The sequence below is a fragment of the Saimiri boliviensis genome, chromosome 10 (genome assembly GCF_048565385.1).
Source record: "Saimiri boliviensis isolate mSaiBol1 chromosome 10, mSaiBol1.pri, whole genome shotgun sequence".
In the NCBI taxonomy this organism is placed as follows: Eukaryota; Metazoa; Chordata; class Mammalia; order Primates; family Cebidae; genus Saimiri; species Saimiri boliviensis.
The window spans coordinates 94219082-94240710 of NC_133458.1; the positions used below are offsets into that span (position 1 = coordinate 94219082).

The following is a 21629-nucleotide window of genomic DNA, read 5'->3' on the forward strand; positions in this document are numbered from 1 at the left end:
CATGGTGAGACCCCATCTTAAAAAAAAAAAAAAAAAAAGTTACTGGTTGTTGTCTTAACTTTTACTGAAGAGTGAGTTTCTTTTTAGATCTTTATTTTTGGTGATTTTTTTTTTTCAAGTGAGAAAACAATGAAAGAGTAATAACAGGTATTAGAATAATGTAACAAAAAAGATGTGAGGAAAATAGCCTACATGAAACCCACAAACATGATAAACAGAACTTACAGAGTTATAGGAATTCTGTCACGTGTAAGTTCCTTTATTATAAAATGGATACAAAGTAATATAAAATTCACTTTTGGCCAGGCATGGTGGCTCACACCTGTAATCCCAGTACTTTGGGAGGCTGAGGCAGATGGATCACAAGGTCAGGAGTTCAAGACCAGCCTGGCCAATATGGTGAAACCTTGTCTCTACTAAAAATACAAAAATTAGCCGGGTGTGGTGGCAGGTGCCCGTAATCCCAGCTACTGGGGTGGCTGAGGCAGGAGAATCGCTTGAACACGGGAGGTGGAGATGGCAGTAAGCCAAGATCACGCCACTGCACTCCAGCTTGGGATACAGAGCAAGACTCCATCACAAAAAGAAAAAAAATTTTTTGTCTTAGCTTGATATTATATACAAAATTTAAAAAATCCTCTTCTTCAGGCAGTTCTGACATATGCTGTGACATGGTTGAACCTTGAGGATGTTATGATAAATAAGCCAATCATGAAAAGAAAAATTCTGTGTAATTCTACTATATGAGGTACTTAGAGTAGGGAAACTGATAGACACAAAGTAGAATGGTAGTCCCCAGGGCATTCAGGTTCCCTCAAGAGAGTAATGGGGAGTTATTGTTTAATTTTGGAGATAATGATGGTGATGGTTGTACAACAACATGAATGTGCTTAATAACATTGAAATATATACTTTAAAATGCTTGAGAGAGTAAATTTTATGTGTTTTTTACCACAACTTAAAAACTTGCAAAAAAAACCCCCACGTATTCAGAGATCTGTCAAATAATTTGCTGCAGAGTAATTTTATATCATAATTTTACTGACTTTAGGGTTATATTAAAGCAAATTCTTACTCTTGTATATGTCATAGATTCCTTTTGGTCTGGTGAAATTTATGGACTCTGCCTCAGAATAATATTTTAACGTCTATAAAATGAGACATAAAATTGCAAAGAAAAATTATATTGAAATAATTAAAATATTACAGTAACACATTTTTGATATATTAATACATGTGCTTCAAAATCTGTGTGTTAACAGGATGTATTTTATTGGCAGATTTAATCACTGCCATAATTTCCAAGTAAGATAACATTGAGACACCTGTAACAGTTGTAATGGTATTAACATATAAGTAATACCTCATAGTGACAAAAATCACAAATAATGATAATAAAGTGCCTGCTACAATTTTAGTTGTTAGTAAAAATAAAAATATGATGCTTTTCTCCATTGAAGTTGATGAATGACCTGCATTTTCTTTATCCTTTGACCCCAGGTTGAACACCCCCTAAAACCTCTTCACTACTGAGAACTTTATTTGCCTTTATGTTAAAAAAAATTCTAGGACTTTATTGCTCTCCCCTGGGGCTAGCTATTAATAGTTAAGACTTTTTCCTCTGGGTTCCTCATATCTTTAAGCAATGAAATCTATTAAGAATGTTCTTATGTTAGCAGAAAGAAGTTTACATTGTATGAATCATCACTTTAAAAAAATGTGCTCGGGATTATGAGACCAGTGATTTAAAATAAAGTTTATTGTCTCATATATTTTCACATATTTTAATGCAATTTAAAAATCTTGTAAATCTTTCTCTTTTTTTTTTTGAGATGAAGCCATACTCTTTCAACCAGGCTGGAGTACAGTAGTGTGATCTCAGCTCATTGCAACCTCTGCCTGCTGGGTTCAAGTGATTCTTGTGCCTCAGCCTCCTAAGTAGCTGGAACTACAGGCTTGGCTAGTTTTTGTATTTTTAATAGAGATGGGGTTTCACCATGTTGGCCAGGCTTGTCTCAAGCTCTTGACCTCAGGTGATCCACCTGCCTCGGCCTCCCAAAGTGCTGAGATTACAGGCATAAGCCACCATGGCTGGCCCTAGATCTTTAAAATGAAACCCCAAATCATTTCTCCCTTATCTGATCTAGCTTACTATCTTTAGCTTGTTAAAAATTAGGCCGGACTTGGTGGCTCATGCCTGTAATCCCAGCACTTTGGGAGGCTGAGGCAGGCAGATCATGAGGTCAGGGGTTTGAGGCCAGCCTGGCCCACATGGTGAAATTCTGTCTCTGATAAAAAACAAAAATGAGCCAGGTGTGGTGGTATGTGCCTGTAGTCCCAGCAACTCAGGAGGCTGAGGCAGGAGAATCACTTGAACCTCGAAGACAGAGGTTGCAGTGAGCCTAGACTGCTCCATTTCACTCCAGCCTGGGTGAGAGAGCAAGACTCTGTCTCAAATAAATAAATAAATAAATAAATAAATTTGTTTTTAACAAACTAAAAAGAAAACCTCTAAAAAATCAAACTATACTAAAATATTTATTTCATGAAAATACTTTGTTAGCATGCAAATGCTTACTTCAGAAAGGAACCAAAAAAACAGTTTGAATTTGGGATAAACATTTCTAGTATTACTGATTTTAGAAAAATTTTTACAGTGATCCCTCCCTTGAGTTTAAGTCAATATTTGTTATAGTTGCAAAGAGAGACTATCAGCCTGCTTTAAGGGCAGCATAACTTGGAGCCTATGCATATAGCTTTGGTATAATGATTTCCAAACTTCACTGTACTTTGGAATCACCTGAGTGCTTTAAGATGTACAGAAATTTATGTCCCACTTGGAGGTGTTGTGATTTAATTGGTCTGTGGTAAGGCCTGGGTTTTAGAATTTTTAAAAGATCAACAGGTGGTTCTGTTATGTAGAAGTTAGGGAACCACTGGCATGGCAGACAGTTTTCAGCAAATATTGTTAACACTAATTGATATGATTTTATCTAAGTGACTTTCCTGTACTGGGAAATCAATATGCAGAGGACAGAGGATAAACCTTGTAGTGTAATATGGGTGATGATTTAGGTCCTCATAGATGTTCTCTGGATTAGGAAATGATACAAATTATATATGTAGTTTCTCTTTTAGTAGCCTTTTTAAGATAATTAAATTTAGGTGTATATTGGGATTGGTTTTGTTACATTTTAAACTTCTTTCTTACAAGTTGGTTTATTTTTAATCATTTTTATTGTGATTGATTTCCTCTTAAAAAATAAGTTAACTGTGAGGTCTGGTGAGCTCTTTGGGAGGTTGAGGCAGATGGATGGCTTGTGACCAGAGTTAGAGACCAGTGTGGTCTACATCGTGAGACTCCCATCTGTTTAAAAAAAAAAAAAAGTTATTTAATTTGTTATAGTGACTATTGCATTTGTTTATTAGGGACTTGGCAGAAAGTTTAAAAGTGATTAAAAAAGAGAAAAGCATCCAGTTTATTTCTATTAATACTTAAACATTTTTGGGCCAGGTGTGATGGCTCACACTTTTAATGTTAGCATTTTGTGAGGCCAGGGAGGATGGACTGCGAGAGCCCAGGAGTCTGTGACCAGCCTGGGCAACTTGGCAAAACCTCATCTCTACAAAAAATACCCCCAAAATTAGCCAGGCATGGTGGTGTGCACCTCTAGTCCCAGCTGCTCGGAAGGCTGGGGCGGTGGGGAGGAAGATCACAAGAGCCTAGGAGGCTGAGGTTGCGATGAGCTGAGATTGTACCACTGCTTTCCAGCCAGGGTGAAAGAGCGAGATCCTGCCCAAAAATTCATGGGCACTAAGCATAAATGCAATACTTTTTACAAGTTTCTGAAAATTCAGCAATTTTTATTTTGAATTTTGAAATCCCAAAGCTTCTGCCTGTCTAGAACATTTTTGTTTGCTATATAAGGAAGTCAGGGACCATTTAGTCATCAAATATTAGTGTTACAGAAGGGCTTTCAAGCATAATACAAATCACTTTGCTTACTTTGTGGATGAGTCATAAGAATCCTGAAATGCAAAACCCGAAAGATCTAACAATACCTAAATGTGATTTTCTTCCTAAAGGAACCCTTCTTTATTTGTTTTAATCTTGTTGAATACTGAAAGCATAGTCTGTAAAAGTTGACTTAAAAATTCAGTTTTTACTTTGTCCCATTTTATTTTCATTATCAGTCTGACAACAGTTTTTCTAGGCAGCTTTAAATTGTAGCTCTGAATAATTACATCTATCTCAAATGATTTTGAACCATATTTTTTAGCAGTTTATTTTAGGTAGTTTTTGTTCTTTAAAAAAATCAGACCTTGAATGTCTAGTTTGTAGAGTTTCTAATGAATTGATACCAGAGCTAATTAGTTATGGTATATTTTTTGTTTTCTGTTTAAGCTTTTAAATAAGCCTAGTAGCCATTTGGAAAGTTGGTATGAATTAGTTTTTAGTAGCTATTAGGAGAGTGGATTTTTTTAAAACTTTAAAAATATATATTGCCAGATACATGTCTATATTTGTTTATTTAAACTTTGTATTTTGAAGTAATTTTAGATGTAAAGATGTCTTCTTGGTTTCTCCTTACCTTTCATAACCTTTACTTTCTTGTAGAGTGCTGTTAGCATTTTGTGTTGTTTTTGTTTGTTTTGGTAGCTTGTCTCTCATCTTGGTTTTGCTTGATGTTTTCTCATGGTTAGATTGAAGTTATGCATTTTTGGGAAGAATGCCGTAGAAATAATACTGTACCTTTCTCAGTACATTTTATGAGATAATATATGATGTCCATATATCTTGTTACTGGTGATAATAATCTTGATTGCTCGTTTAAGATTGTGTCATCTGGGTTTCTTCACTGTAAATAAAGTTTATTTTTTCCTTTGTAATTAATGAATATTATGAGGGAGCTACTTTGAGACTGGAAATATCTTGTTTCCTCACATATTTTCAGCCACTAATTTTAGTATCCCTCCGTGTATCTTGCTTACGACGATTATTTCGATGTTTATCTAATGATGTTCATTACTTGTATATTTATTAGTGGGTCATTATGTTAGATGGAATTGTCCTTGTCTCCATGGAATAATTAATTTCTTCTGTGAAATAAAGTCTTAATACCTTTTTTTTTTTTTTTTTTTTGAGATGGAGTTTTGCTCTTGTTGTTCAGGCTGGAGTGCAGTGGCAAGATCTTGGCTCACCACAACCTCTGCCTCCTGGGTTTAAGTGATTCTCCTGCCTCAGCCTCCTGAGTAGCTGAGATTACAGGCATTCGTCACCATGCTTGGCTAATTGTGTATTTTTTAGTAGAGACGGGGTTTCTCCATGTTGGTCAGAATGGTCTTAAACTCCCAACCTCAGGTAATCCGGCCACCTCGGCCTCCCTAAGCGCTGGGATTACAGGCAGGAGCCACTTTGCCTGGCCAATACCATAATTGTTTTGTTACTTAAATTGTTTCAGCTTTGGCCATTGGAGCTTTCCTAGTGGGCTTATATATTTTTTTATATGCTCTACCCCTCTCCTAATTCCTTTTGTGGACTGAAAGCAAAGCTACTTTGCTCTGAAGTACCACAAGAATTTCTCATATATTGTCTGCCCTCTCCTCTCTATTTCTAAGGAGAAAAGCCAGTTGTTTTTTAAGAGTGATAACAGGCGAAGTAGTTATAGTAATTGAGGCTTAAAATTTCAAGACATGGAAGAACGGCAGGCATAGTGATTATAGCTTTTAGGGTAGATTTAATAAGATAAATATATTCATCTTTGTGTATTCATTTCACAATTGAATGGTTCCTTTTTACAAGTCATTGTGGGGAATTCAGAGTTTTTTTTAATATGTATGCACACAAATATATATACATATATGTGCCCTCAATGTGTGTATATGTGCATGTGCAGTATCTTTATCTGCCTTTGGTGTTTTGAGGTCTGATGTAAGGCATGTACATAGTAACTAGTAATGTTAGGCTTACTGTGGAGGTATGTAGTCTTTACACTTGATCTTAGCCAAAAAGGCTGAGAAGTTATAGGAAATATTTATTTTTTAATGTTAAAAAGTACTGTGTGAGCTTTGGAGGGGAGTCAAAGATTAATTTTAAGTTATGATAATTCAGCAAAATTTAAACAGGATAACAGATTGAAGAAAGAAGGAGATAAATATTGATCACATTATTCTGGATACTAAAAGTACATTATCTATTTGTTAATATTTTGGGTCTCTGAGACAGAGGGCCTTTTTTTTTTTTTTTTTTTTTTAATTTTTTTTTTTTTTAAACAGATTAAGAGCCTGTGGCTTAGGTCTTATTTTTGTTACCCAGGCTTGAGTGCAATGGCACCATCATGGCTCATTGCAGTCTCAACCTCCTGGGCTCTAGCTGTCCTCACACTTCAGCCTCCCTAGTAGCTGAACTATAGGCACATGCCACCACATCTGGCAAATTTTTGTATTTTTTTTGTAGTGATAGAATCTTACCATGTTGGCCAGGCTGCTCTCTTATTCTTGGGCTCAAGTGATCTACCCACCTTGGTCTCCCAAAGTGCTGGGATTACAGGCGTGAGCTGCCGCACTGGGTCCTAAAGCTTACTTTTACTGTACTGCACTAGTGGACCTCATCATCTTTTCTGGCTTTGAATAGTTTCATGTGCAGCATATTCCTTTAGTTAGTATCTCTTATTTACATGTAAATGAATGTCAAATTGGAGGGGAGATTTCTTTAAATACATATTCCCACCTCCACTCCCAGTAGATTTTTGTATTGCTTCTTCCCTTGCTCCTTCTCCAGCCTCTTTCCCATTGTAAAGTATATACTGCCTCTCCCAGATGAGTGAGTTTTGCTCTAGTGAAGATAAAAGGGGAAAGGATATTCTGGGAATACAAGCTTAGATCTCAGAGAAGAAAGATTTTAATGTTGAAGACAGAAGAGTCTAGTTTTGATAATTTGTGAAAGGAGGAAGGACATATCCCAGATACGTGCCCAGAACAGTGTGTGGAATGAGACATGGCAAGTATTGTTAAATTGAAATAATACGAATTTTGTAATAGATAGTTTATTAATTTTGTTTGTTAACTCCCTCTTAGGATATTACCTTCCAAACGATGATGGAGAATTCTATCAGTTCTGTTATGTTACCCATAAGGGTGAGATTCGTGGAGCAAGTACACCTTTCCAGTTTCGAGCTGCTTCTCCAGTTGAAGAGCTGCTTACTATGGAAGATGAAGGAAATTCTGACATGTTAGTGGTGACCACGAAAGCAGGCCTTCTTGAGGTTGGTGTTCACAGTGAGATAGTGATTCATTTATAATTTTAAGAACAGAGATCATGTTGGTTGGCATTTTAAGAATTTTAAGGTTATATGAGACTTGCCACAACAATCAAACACTTTTTAACTAAAATAATACGTTTAGAATGTCTTTTTTGAAATACTTAAACCATCTTTTGGTCACAATTATGCTGTTGATGCCACTGTGGCAGGGCCTGTCCCCAGGGCCTGTCCTTATTTTGTGCATAGCAGATAGTGCAGTAAGTACTGATAGAGTTTAGGTTTAGGTCTAAAGCTTTCCTTATGTTCCCTTGCCTAACCTTGTGTGGTGGCTTACTCGGTTCATTGTAGAGCGTTACACATTTGGGGATGAAGCTGCTTGGGATAATGGTGTAAATCAGTAAATCTAACTATAATTGGATGTGAACTTTGTTTCACTACCATGAACATTCTCTTTCTCAAGTGTGGTAGTGAGTCTGGGGAGCTTCCCAGTCTCTAATTTAGATTGAACATTTTTTAGAGTGAATCCTGTTGTTGCACTTCTGATCAAATGAATAAGCCTAGATTAACCATAATTTAAAAAGAAAATTTAAAAAGCTATTTACTATTTTTGCAAATATTGTGGAGTCATGATAATGGCTCCAATATAAATTTACTATATAGATGGTCTAATAATACCTTATTTATTAATTTTTAGTAGTCATTGATGGAGATAGAGTGACATTCTTTTCTCATTTGAAGACCACATTTTTCAATATCTTTATCCTATACCTGAAGAACTAGACTGTTATATTTGAGATACTGTGATTAATTGTATATAGTGCCCTCTATTATAATAATAAGAAAAATAGCTTATCAAATTGGTTCAGTATACATTTTTGGCTAATACATTCATATTTCTTCTTTTGCAGCTGTTGCTTTTTTTTTTTTAATAGTTGGATGGATTTTTTTGACATGTAAATATTTAATGCCTTTGATTTTACTTTTATTTACCTCAAAGAACTGGAGCAAAAAGACAAGAGGTTACAGATACAATACTTTTATTAGACAGTCAACCTAGGTTAGGAGGAACCAATCATTTTTTATTGTGAATTCTTTTATATCTTTCTTTCCCCTTACCAGAGATTCCTCTCTTATCTTAAAGAAATGTAACTTTTATAGGGTGACTAAAACATTTTGTGGTGCAACTGCCTGATGATTAGCCTTGTAGTTGAATGCCAGTCAAAGATGCTGAAACAAGCCCAGATCTTAAGAATTCAGTCAGCATTTATATTGCAGCTTTTTGAATACTTGTTCGACCACCCTCATTTCAGGGCCTCCAACAGAAAAATGATGACCATTTTGACATTCACATCTATATTGTACTTTTTCTCCGAGTAGATTGAGACATACCACATTCTGTTTCACTCCTTCCTACTCTGCAAAGGGTACTTTATATAAAGAAAATGTAAACTGCTGTTTCTAAGTAAATATTTGGTAATTTTTACTTAAATAATTATTTCTAAGATTAAATATTTTAACCAATATTTTGATGAGTATTTTAAATTCCCATATCCATTAAAGTCTTTATTTTATCTAAAACTGCACAAAATCAGTACAAATGTGAGACATAATCCAGGGCCCTGTTGACATTGAAAGTGATTAGTGTGACATAATTTTGCACTGTGTGGACCTTGATTGTATTCTCGATAAAAGAAAATTGGGAGAAGAGGGGGATATTTGACTATGGTCTATTGGATGATTAAAAAATTATTCTTAATATTCTTAGCTGTAACAATAGTGGTCGTTTAAAGCTGACTGTCCTCATTAGGTGATGCTTGCTCTGAAATAATTTAGGAGTGAAGTGTCTGCAATTTCATTTTAAATGGTTTAGAAAAAAAGATACATAAGCTTAAGTATATAAAGAGAGATAAACATGGCAAGATACTAATAATTAGTGAATTTAGGTGATGGATGTTTGAGTGATCATTATAAAATTTCATTATAAAATTTTAACTATTTTATATGCTTAACATGTTTCAAAATCCAAAATTGAGGGCAGAAATGAGACATATAAAATTTGAATTCTTCTAAAAATGTCTACTTAAGCTTTAGTGAACTCTTCAGAAAGTATATGTAAATTAAATAAATCACTGGAAAAGATGGCTCTTTTATAAACTCTGTGTTGCGCTAAGTCAAGATATATATTTCTAAGCTGCCAGATAGTTTCAAGAGAGATTTAATGCTAAACTAATAATGATATTAACTTTTATGGGTAATAGACTTGCCCGGTTCTAATTTTCTGTTGACTTTATTTAATGCCATTTATTGCAGTCTACCTCAAATCATTTTAAAAAATAGATAAGATATAAAAGAAATTCAATGATTGAATAAATAAACTTTACCCTTTTTGAGCTTATTTACTCCTGGCCTTTTGATTTGATTTGTTGGAATAGGTAGAAGGGTCATTCAGAAAGTTTGCAGCTATTCAACTTTGATAAGAGCCGTTTTAGAATTTGCAGTTTGATTTCATAATCCCATGACTCTGGAAAACCAATTTGCACTGTATGGAGGAAAAACATTTGACCAGTTAAATGTATAATGCCACCTTTGTTAAGTATTCCTTCTGAGTCTTCATTCTTCCCTAGTTAGAATCAAAGACTTCTTGCTGTAAGAGAAATACTAACTTTGTTTTACTACTATCTTATGACCATTAATTTAGCAATCTTTTAGAATAGTGAAGTTTAAATTTTTCTGAGCTATTTTAGCTGTTCTTGTAAGAATCACTTACATTGTTAATATTGTTAGAGTCTGCATGTTTGTCCTAAAATTTGTGTTTTTACTTTGAAGAGTATTTTAATTAAGCCAAGTAGAGACCATTTAGTATATAGAAACTATAAATTTCTTGATGTCTTAAAGAATCAACACATTTAATAGTAACTCTGTAGAGGAAAGCCTTGTATAACATATAGTAAGTTTGAAATAGATTCAAAGATTTCCTATAGGTCTGCATTCAAGAAGAGGTACAACTTTTCCTTTTGGAGTATCATTACTATGGATAAGAAAGCCCCATAATTAACACTTAGGAAAATTAATATGCCTTACTTTTAGTTCTTTTCTGAAAAATGGTTAGCAGGCATCTTCATAATACAGTTCTCTCATTTTATAACTTTCTTTTAATATTTTCTTCCTTGTGCAACCAAAAGAAGGTTTAATTATGATTGATGAAGGCTAACTGAAGGCTAAAAGGTTGATTGATATAAAGCAGGTAGAACATAAAAGTTCTTTCTGTGAATGTCTTCACTGTTTTTTTTTTTTTTTGAAATGGAAAACTAAATTTGTAATAACATTTTTTTAGGATTAAGCAAAAAGCTAATTTATTTGAGTTTTTTGCTTTATATATTTTTGCTCTATAGTTGAAAATTGAGAAAACCATGAAAGAAAAAGAAGAACTGTTAAAGTTAATTGCTGTTCTGGAAAAAGAAACAGCACAACTTCGAGAACAAGTTGGTAGGATGGAAAGAGAACTTAACCAGGAGAAAGAAAGATGTGACCAGCTGCAAGCAGAACAAAAGGTTAGTTGTGTCTTATGTAACTGATTGAAGTTGTTAGTCTATTGCCTGAAACCCACCTTTTTAAAGAGCTAAACCAATTAAGTGAGTGAAAACCACGTATTGAAAAAAGTAGCCTTTTAGATAGACTTCTATACAAGAACAGGTCAGTTCCTATTAACCTTCTGCCACAGCTTCTTTTATGTTTGTAAGATGGTTAAAATACTTTTAGACTTTTGGTACCAGGCTTGATGAGGTAGACCCTGACAACTATTTCCAGATGTTTTAAATCTAATTGTAGAGTACTTGATAAATTTTTTTAGAAATTATAAACAATTGGAAATGATAAACACTGAATAAAGGAAAAATAGGATATATAAATTAAAAGTACTTTTCAAAAAAGCATAATTTGGTGAAATAAGATGTAGTATTAGACAAAATTTTGAAATTTTTAATGGGAGAAATGCTATATTACCCTAAGAAACAACTAATTAAAATTGGCACAATTCTTGAGCCAGGAGAAACAGAGGTACAATACAAGTAGGACACATTGTGGCTTCATTAGTGATAGAAATAGACTTGTAAGAAGCCAGAAACGATGAAAAAACAGTTATCTAGTCATTAACTTGTTTGTGTAGTATTTTCACAAGAAAAGCAATTTGTTCTGATGAAACCTGCACAGACTGGGATCATATATATTAGAGTTTCACTTAGAGTAGAGCTAGTTGGCTATATTTATGCTCATTGACAATATTGAGCTATTGTTTCCTGAGGGTGGGGTCTGTTCTGTTATGCTTTTGTCCAACAAGGCCGAGAGCAATTGCTTGATAATTGCTAATTGAAGCGTTAGTGCAGTGATTCTCAAACATTTTTATGCTCCAGTGGAGTGGTTATATATTGCATACCTGGGCAGAGATGTTATACAAGTAAGTCTTAAATTCTGAAAAGATGTTTCTTGCTTTGTTCTGTTTGCTTGAGGATTGTTCTTTTGAGTTAGAGGGTAAACATAATGTCAAGTACTGTATACATTTACAGATATTCTTACAAATGTCTGTGAAGTCTTCACTTCTGTCATTATTATCATTAGCTTTTTTAGTTAAAAATATGCAAGTAATTTCGTTTTATTCTTGGGGAAGATGTAATGTCCTGCAGCAGACTATAGGAGTAGGATTTTCTGTTTGGTTAAGGAACTGCTTTTTTCATTTGAACCTTTAAAGCAGGTATACCAAATATTAAAATATAGTAAAATCTCATAATATGTACCCTCTATGACTATTAGGATATTCAGCTAATTTTTTTTAAACTCATTTGTTGTAATTCTTTGCTGTTTTGTATAGTTTTTACTCTTTTTCTTCATTCTTTACATATTTTTCTCATGATTTGTACCTGGATTTGGCAATTTTCCAAAGTATGCTGTCAATCTTTTTTTTTTTTTTTTTTTTTTTAACTGTATTACAAGCCAGAGGGATCAAGGTGAGATAGATGACTCATGAAAAAGGGCCATTTCAGCATGTCCTAAGCCCATGAGATCAAGAGTATCCTGAAATGTGACTTTTGAAGTTTTGACTCTGATTACTTCGAAATCGAAGAATGGATGATTTTGAGAATAGGAATGGCAGAATGATAGGCCTTCATTTGTGTGAAATTACACACACTTTCTCTCTCACACTCACTCACTCTCCAGGCCATTTTTCTGGTCCATTTGAATAGTAGCTGAGATTTAAACAGTCTCAGATTCTCTGTCCTGTCCAGGTGATAAAAGGGTTAAGCATTACAGACAAGACTAAAGTGGTAGACTGAGGTCAGGGGATTAACAAAGCAAAACTTGTGGGAGATTGTGGCTTTGGTGCTCAGAAGAGGTCTTCAGCAGAAGCTTTTATGGCAACTCTTAAATCTTGATGACAGTCACTAATCTTGGAGGAGACTACTTCTCTGCTGCTATTCTTGCATTGGGGCATATTCTCTGGGAAGCACTTGAAAGTGATTTTTTAAATGATACTTACGATTATAGAAAATGTTGATAAAAGGATCTAGAATGGCACTTGATGCATAGGAGGTTCTCCCTAAATGTAAGTAGCTGCTATTATTTACTATTTTTCATAATATAAACCAGAGAATCATCAAGGAAGGACTAAAATATAAAATATCATCCAACGTAGAATTTCATAGCATTTCTCTCATATTCTCAAAGTGTAATACATGTATAATGTAACCAAAAACACCCTCTTTAGTTACAGAACCTATGTGGTGACACTTGTTTATTTTGGGGATAAAATGTGTTTGCCAGGAGAGATAGTTCCTCTTTGTTACCAGTCAAGGGCTTTTCAGGATTTTTTTTGTTTTTAATGAATTTGCTGCCTATTTCAAAATTAGACTCCATTTTAATCAAGCAGGCCTGCTGGGCAGCTACAACTCAGACTTTCAAACTGGTCTTGGTTGGATGGCTTATAAGATCTGTGACATTTCTTGGCACTTGTTTTAAATCTGTTCCATGGTGTGAATCCTATAGTAGTTCTGGAGGTCTTCTATTTGAGGTACTGATTGTTCTGATGTGTCATCTCTAATTTCATTAAAAGTTTTATAATGAATACTCCATGTAATAAGCAGAGACCTTAATTTTCTTCATAGTAGGAGATATTTATTGCATTTTCACTGTTTTATAAAATAATAGGATTAGCTGCCGGGCGCGGTGGCTCAAGCCTGTAATCCCAGCACTTTGGGAGGCCGAGGCGGGTGGATCACGAGGTCGAGAGATCGAGACCATCCTGGTCAACAAGGTGAAACCCGGTCTCTACTAAAAATACAAAAAGTTAGCTGGGCATGGTGGTGCATGCCTGTAATTCCAGCTACTTAGGAGGCTGAGGCAGGAGAATTGCCTGAGCCCAGGAGGCGGAGGTTGCGGTGAGCCGAGATCGCGCCATTGCACTCCAGCCTGGGTAACAAGAGCAAAACTCCGTCTCAAAAAAAAAAAAAAAAAAAAAAAAAAAATAGGATTAGCTTATTACCCATTCCATACTTGACAAAAATTAAAACTGAATTATCCATAATTGTTTATTAATAACTTTTTTCATCTTTTATCACATTGACTTTTATCACTCTAAAGTGCCACTGAGAGAAAACTCTAGTAATTAAAACTAAATGAAATTCTGATAATTACAGTTCTTAGTAAAAGAATTGGCTATGTTGAGATTATCACAACAGATTGGTTTAAATTATATGTTGTTTTCAATGTCATTTTATGAAATTGGCCGTTTGGAGGAATAAACTAGGATTATAAAGTAGATACAACTAACACAAGATATTGTTTATAAATTGAGAATAAATTGCATAGTGTATTTCCCTCAGATTTTTGTGGGGTTCATTTCATTTTGTTTAAGTTCTTTGTAGATTCTGGATTTGTTGGATGGAGAGATTGCAAAAATTTTCTTCCATTCATAGATTGCCTGTTTCTCTTGCTATGCAGAAGCTCTTTGGTTTAATTAGATCGCATTTGTCTATTTTGGCTTTTGTTGCCATGCTTTTGGTGTTTCAGTCATGAAGTTCTTGCCCATGCCTGTGTCCTGAATGGTATTGCCTATGTTTTCTTCTAGTGTTTTTATGGTTTTAGGTGTTATGTTTAAATCTTTAGCCCATCTTGAGTTAATTTTTGTATAAGGTGTAAGGAAGGGATCCAGTTTTACCTTTCTGCAGTGGCTAGCCAGTTTTCCCAACATCATTTGTTAAATAGGGAATCCTTTCCCCATTGCTTGTTTTTGTCAGGTTTTTCAGAGATCAGATGGTTGTAGATGTGCGGTGTTACTTCTGAGGCCTCTGATCTGTTCCATTGGTCTGTATCTCTGTTTTGGTAGCAGTCCATGCTGTTTTGATTACTGTAGCCTTGCAGTATAGTTTGAAGTCAGGTAGCGTGATGCCTCCACCTTTGTTTTTTTTGCTGATGATTGTCATGGCTATAAAGGCTCTTTTTTGGTTTCATATGAAATTTAAGTTCTTTTTTTCCAATTCTGCGAAGAAAGTCATTGGTAGCTTGATGGGGATAGCATTGAATCTATAAATTACTTTGGGAAGTATGTCCATTTTCAGAATATTGACTCTTCCTAACCATGAGCATGGAATGTTTGTCCATTTGTTTGTGTCCTGTCTTATTTCCTTAAGCAGTGGTTTGTAGTTCTCCTTGAAGAGATCCTTTACATCCCTTGTTAGTTGTATTCCTAGGTATTTTATTCTTTTTATAGCAATTGTGAATGGGAGTTCACTCATGACGAATGGGATCTCTGTTTGTCTGTTATTGGTGTATAGGAATGCTTGTGATTTTTGCACATTGATTTTTTATTGTGAGACTTCGCTAAAGTTGCTTATCAGCTTAAGGAGATTTTGGGCTGGGACTGTGGGGTCTTCTAAATACATGGTTAGGTCATTTGCAAATAGAGACAATTTGACTTCCTCTTTTCCTAATTGAATACCCTTTATTTATTTTTCTTGCCTGATTGCCCTGGCCAGAACTTCCAATACTATTTTTTTTTAAACCCCATATTTACATTTATCAAAGACTTCTGTGAAAATTAGCAGTTTGTATGTTTCGTTGTATTCTTGTTTGTATTTGGGAGTGCTAGATACATACTGGAAATTGAAAGACTTAAAACCGAGGCTCAGAGAACCAGTGATTTTGAATCTTGTTTTTCTAATAGGACTAAAAAGAGTTGACCCTATTAAGTTTTTCAGTTAGTTTAGTTTATAATTTTTTGGAGGCTAAACTATGAATTGAGTTTTTTTCATATAATTGTATTTTCAACTTGAATAAGTGATAAGAGGGATATGATGTACTTCAAGGCATTTTGGAACTATGTTGTATTTGAGAATGTTAAAGTAATATTCCTAAAATAATGTACAGGAGGATATTACAAACATATATATATTCATACTGTTTTGATTCGTAAGTTTCACAAACTATGTAGGCGACATCACCAGGTATTTGGGAAGTATCATAGATATAGGAGTGAGAGAATGTGGAAGATCTCTTCTCTGGCTAGTGTGGACCTCTTAAGCTATCTTTATGTTTTTGGCTTTTTCTTCTCTAAAATATAAAGACAATTTGTGTTGTTGTAGAGTGACAGCATATACTGCAAAGAAGAACTTGTCATCAGATAGAGTTTTCTTTTTATTCTCATTGAAATGGCTTTCAAAAGATGGTCACTCAATTTTTCTGAGTTTAGGTTTCTTCATGGATGAAAGTCATCTTAGTTAACCAGTGGCAAAGTTGAGAACCTGAAAACCCAAGCTAGGTGTTTTTGTTACTATATTACAGTGACTTATAATAACAGATGCAAACATGGTATGTCTCTTTATTCATCAATTATTTGTTGAATACATAGGTAACAATGAGTTTTGGGGCATGTGGCATTCTTACTAGCTTTTATTGTAGTCGAAAGAAGGGTCTGAAGGTGACATTTTATTTTGGGTATGGGATTTTACAATCTTGAAAGGGATTTAAAAAAACATTTAACAACTGTCACTCTTGAACAGTCATGGTTTACTATATGTGAGCTATTTACAATGTTTACTTTTTATGCATCTTTAGTGTTTTTTTCTGTGGCCTTCCAGTTCTTTTAAGAAGTTTTAAGAAGAGCACTATTTTGCACTTTATCATTTTATAAATATTGTGGGATTCTGGCATTTAAAGGGAAGAAAATACCAGTTTGTAACAGCTAACAAATGATTTTGTGTTACTAAAACTCAGCAGTCATTTGTCTCCCTCTAGCGATCACATAACTGTGCCACATTACCCATTTACTTGTTACCATGCTTTGATTGAAAGCCAGAAAAAAATACTTCAATAGCTTTTAAATTATGTTTCACATTTTATGGAATTTGGTTAACATTTATTTAAGATTCTCGTGATTAGTTATAATTTTAATAGAAAATCAACAGTTCCTGCAAAGATTTTTGGGAAGGCTTTAATATCTTGCTTCATTGAGCTTAAGTAGCCGTGGTAATAAATACCATTATTACTGCCAGTAAAAAATACTCCAAGTATTTTAAACTAAGATATACCATTCATTGTAAGATACATCTCCATTTCAGAAAGGATAAATTGTGGGAAAAAATCAGCATATAGTTTTAGTACAGTAATTTAATGACTTTGTGGTCGTAGTCCTTGAAATGTTTTTCTCATTTATAGAAGAAATTTTTCTTATCAGAATATACTACAACACATAATGGTATGGTTAGGTGAAACTCAATGATAATACAATTGAAGGATCATATGCATTAAAAGTTTGAAGTTTAGAATTTTGAGTTGCAGAAACTTAAGTCAAATAAAGTTCTTTCTGATAAATGGAATTTTATGGCTGTAGGTTTGTAATAATGTCAACTTTGCTAGGTTAAACTTTTTTCCAGAGTTCCCTTCTCTGTCATGTGTTTAGGATGAGCCATAAGAGAGATTCTTGCATGAGATTTGAAGGCAGAAGTGAAGCAGCAGCCATTTTTGTAGCTTAAATGAGTTGTGGTTTCTCTCCTGGCTCCCTTGTTGGTATGAGGTAATAGCCAGTCTTCAATTGCTCTACTTTCTGTGGAATTCTGTTCCAATTTCTCCATCTCCTGGGTTAGGTGTGTCAGGAAGGACCCCAGTGTGATCAAAAAACCTTTAGACTATCAGGGTCAGAATAAAAACCAACATGGATTTCAGTTTTCAGTCCATTCTGGCGGGCTTCAGCTGGTGATTGTGGTTCCTATGTTCTTGCTTTTCTCACTTTATAAATGTCTTTCTTGATTGCCTACTTTACACAAACTGGTTCCAGCTTCTACAGTTACACAAGATCAAATCCCTTAGGTGTCTCTGTCTGTCTCTCTGTCTGTCCCCCCAAACTGTTTGCTTTTCTGGTCAAGCACTGACTGATAAATTTACCATGGTATATAATTCTCAGGGAGATTATATACAATTTCAAATTTGAAATTCTAGTAATATAAAGTAACATTTAGGAAGTTCAGTTAGCCATTTTCCCTTCAAAATGGTACTGATATCTTTTGGAGTACTTAAGTATTCTTCAGTGTATTGTAAGTAATTTTAAGGATTCTTATAAAGAACCAACCTAGTAAAATGCATAGATAAAGTTTTCTCTCTGTTGTCATTTTCTTTCTGCCTGAAAGGACTTTCTTTAACATTTTTGTAGTGCAGGTCTTCTGTTGATGAATTTGTTCAACTTTCGTATATTAGGAAAAGTGTTTATTTTGCTTTTAGTTTTAGAAGAGATTTTTGTTGTGTATAGAATTCTAGATTTTGGATTTCAAACAATTGTATATCAAAAACAATAAACTAGATATATCTAACTAGTTATTTTTAAAATGTGGTTCTTCTTACATTTATTGTTTTTGATGAGAAATTCAATGTCATTGGTATTTTTCTTCCTCTGTATTTAATGTGTGGTTTTTTCTTTTTACTGTTTTTATTATTATTATTTCTTCAGCGATTTTTTTTTCCTGTCCTTCCTCTTTGTCAGCGACTCGAGTACACACATGTTTTGTTCCTTAAAGTTATTGCAGAACTCACTTGTGCTCTTGTTTTTTCAGTCTCTTTTCCTTCTGTTTCATTTTAGATGGAGACAGACAAAATATAACTAACCTTTTCTTTGCAATATTTGATCTGCCTTAGTCCCATCCTGTGTCTGTGTGTGTGTGTGTGTGTGTGTGTGTGTGTGTGTTTGTATAATACATATATTTTATCTCAGACATTATTGTTTTCATTCCCAGAAGTTTGATTTTAGTCTTTTTCATGTCTTTCATGTTTCTGTATATACTTTGTTCATTTTTCTTCTAGCTTCTTGAACATGTGGAATACACATGTTTAAATGTCCATTAACTTGATCTTCTGGCTCATTTCTGGATTATTTTTGATTGATTGGCTTTTTTTACTCATTTTGGGTTATATTTTTCTGCCTCTTTGCATGCATAGTAATTTTTGACTGGATGTCGTATTTTGTGAATTTTACCTTGCTGGGTGTTGGATAGTTTTTATATTCCTAAAAATAGTCTTGAGCTTTGTTCTGGGATATAGTTTAATTACTTGGCAACAGTTTGATCTTTTTGAGCCTTGTTTTCAAACTTTGGTGGTACCAGAGCAGCGTTTAGACTGGGGTTACTCTCGCCCCTCTACGGAGGAAAGGCCCTTCTTTCAGTTATACAGACTACTATAATTGTTCTCCCATGAATTATGAGTGTTTCCATTCTACCTGGTAGGAATAACCACTATTCTTGGCCCTTTTTGAGTTCCAGGCACTGTTCTCTGTAGTCCTTTTTGGGTGATTCTTTCTCCAGCCTGGGTTAATTTTCTCACATGCATATGCTGATCAGTAATCAGCTCAAGACTTGAAGAGGACTCCTTGTAGATCTCTGGAGTTCTTTTTCTACTGATTCTTTTCTGGTACTCTGTCCTGAAAACTCTTTTCTCCCTAGCTTTCTTAGACTCTCAGTTTTTCTCCATAGCTCAGGGAAACCACCGGACTCTGCCTGAGTTTGCCCTCCTTGCCCTGTGGCCTTGAAAGTCTCTCTAGACATTGATAAGCTGGAGCAGTTATAGAAGTGACCTTGGTGGTTTCTTTTCTTCCAGGATTCACTGACCTTTTATCCTGATGTCCACTGGCTTGAGAGCTGTTCTTCATCCAGTTTTTCTTAGTTTTCAGGTGGTTTTATTTAGTTCTTTTCTTGTTATTCTATTTTGGCACTATTTTAGTTGCATCTAATTGTGTGTTTTAGAGTCACTATCAGGAGAAATGTTTATTTAGAGGAGCCACAATACTCTTTCTCAGGTGATTTGAATTATCTGATATTGTAGGTACACAGGTTTAAAAGCCTGTATGGTTTTTCTGCACGTATTTGGCATTCTGTTCTTAGTTTTCTATTTCGTGGTACTCAGAGTAGCTGATTCAGAAACTTTGTTACTTGTCTGTGTTGGAATGAAAAATATGCACTGCAATGTATGTAAATACACTGCTTCCTTCATTGAGAAAGTATTGCTATGAAAAGCTGTTAGGTGAACGAAGCAGTGTACTTAGTGATGTAGTTGATTTATATTTTATACAAGTGTCTTGTCTTGATATAGCCAGGTAACTGTCTGTGGTCTAGTACTGATCCCCTAGTCACACTCTTGAGTAGCTGCTTGTACTTTATATTACTTAAACAAATGTGGATTTTTATTTAATATGCTTTTAATTGGACTCAAGAATATAGATAGTTTCTATAAGAGTGTACCCAGGATTACTAAGTTGCAGGTATAAAAGAAAGCAAGCATCCAAAAGCCAACCTATATTAACTTCAATTATCATGATTTTTTTTAAAAAAGTATACAATCGAATAGTTTCTGTATATTTACAGAGTCATACCACCATCATTACAATTTAATCTTAGGATTTCTTTATCATCCGCCAAAGAAACCTTGCATCTATTAACAGTCACTCCTTACATATTCCTGTCTCCAGCCCTAGGCCACCATGAGTCTACTTTCTGTGTCTCTGTATTTGCCTTTTTTTTTTTTTTTTGACATTTCCATGATGATTTTGAGGTTCATCCATAGATCAGTACTTTGTTTCTTTTTATTGCTTAACAATATTCTATATCTTGATGTAAAAAATTTTTTTTAAATATAGAGGCAAGGCCTCACTCTCACTGTATTTCCCAGGCTGGCCTCGAACTCCTGGACTCCAGCTATCCACCTCAGCCTCCCAAGTAGCTGGGACTACAGGTATATGCCACCATGCTTGGCTCATAACTAGACTTTTGATTTTTGAGGCAAGTATTTTTCTGACAGGTGCTTTACTTTTTTGAGATCCTCTGCCATACGCATTTGTTGCCCTTTAAATTGGCTGTTTTCTGATTGTTTAGGTATACTTAGTATCATAGCAGTGTTTGAACTAGCTTTGTAATTTCCATATTTTTGGCTATTACTTGCTACATTTTCTCTTCAAGAATGACATTTTAAGTAATTTAAAATAGTAGTTGAATTTGGGTATGATCAGTGATGCATATCTTTTACTTTATTACATAGCCAATTTAATTTTTTGTCTTAATGGCAGTGTATCAAATGAGTTACTTGATTTGAATACTAGTCAGAGATTAATAATGAATTAGTGTGATGACAAAGAAACCCAGCGGTGTAAAATTAAGTTTTTGTTGTCATTGTTAATGTAACAGTCTATGTCATGAGTCATTGAAGTCTGGGGAGGGTAGCGCAGATTTGCTTTACGTGATTATTCAGGGTCTTGTTACCTTTTATATTATTCCACTGCCCAACCCGTTAGACTGCTGGAGAATTTATATCTTCATGATAGAAAGTTGATAACTGACATATCCTGGTTTCATCTGGCTGAAAAGGGGAAAAAGATCTTAGACAAGGCATGATCAATAATGTAAATTATAGAGGTGGAAGTGATATATACCATTTCATTTATACTTAACTGATGAAAATTTAGATGACTATAATGCATTGCAAAAGAAGCTGGTATACAGTGTAGTTAGGCAGTGTTATGTAATTACTATGGCTGAAAGGAGGTTGTAATTTGGCAGGCAAGCAGCAGTCTCTGCCACAACACCAATGTAGTAGTCTTTGAATTTAACAGGTTGTAAATGAGATCTGGAAATCATCTTTGAAGAGTACCTTATAACTTAATCTGTGTATTAGTACCACTCTTAAGAAAGGTCATATCAAGGGTAGATAAAAATCAAATTACCAAAATTTCAATACCTCTGGTATTAAAATTGTCAGTTATTATTTTAGAAAACTTTTGTTTAAGAATATTAGAAAGTTGAAATCATTCTTAGTTCTAGCATTTACTAGCTGTGTAACTTTTGATAA

General features: G+C 34.4%; 1 protein-coding gene across 13 annotated transcripts in view; it reads left to right on the plus strand.

The window, feature by feature from the left end:
- The window catches only part of TAX1BP1 (Tax1 binding protein 1), a 103887-nt gene that overhangs the window by 16212 nt on the left and 66046 nt on the right, over window positions 1-21629 (plus strand). For all 13 annotated transcript variants that reach the window (XM_074379639.1, XM_074379641.1, XM_074379638.1 and 10 more), the window contains exons 4-5: window positions 7078-7265; window positions 10655-10813. In XM_074379639.1, coding sequence (XP_074235740.1) covers window positions 7078-7265; window positions 10655-10813 — 347 coding nt within the window. The remainder of the gene's footprint in view (window positions 1-7077; window positions 7266-10654; window positions 10814-21629) is intronic.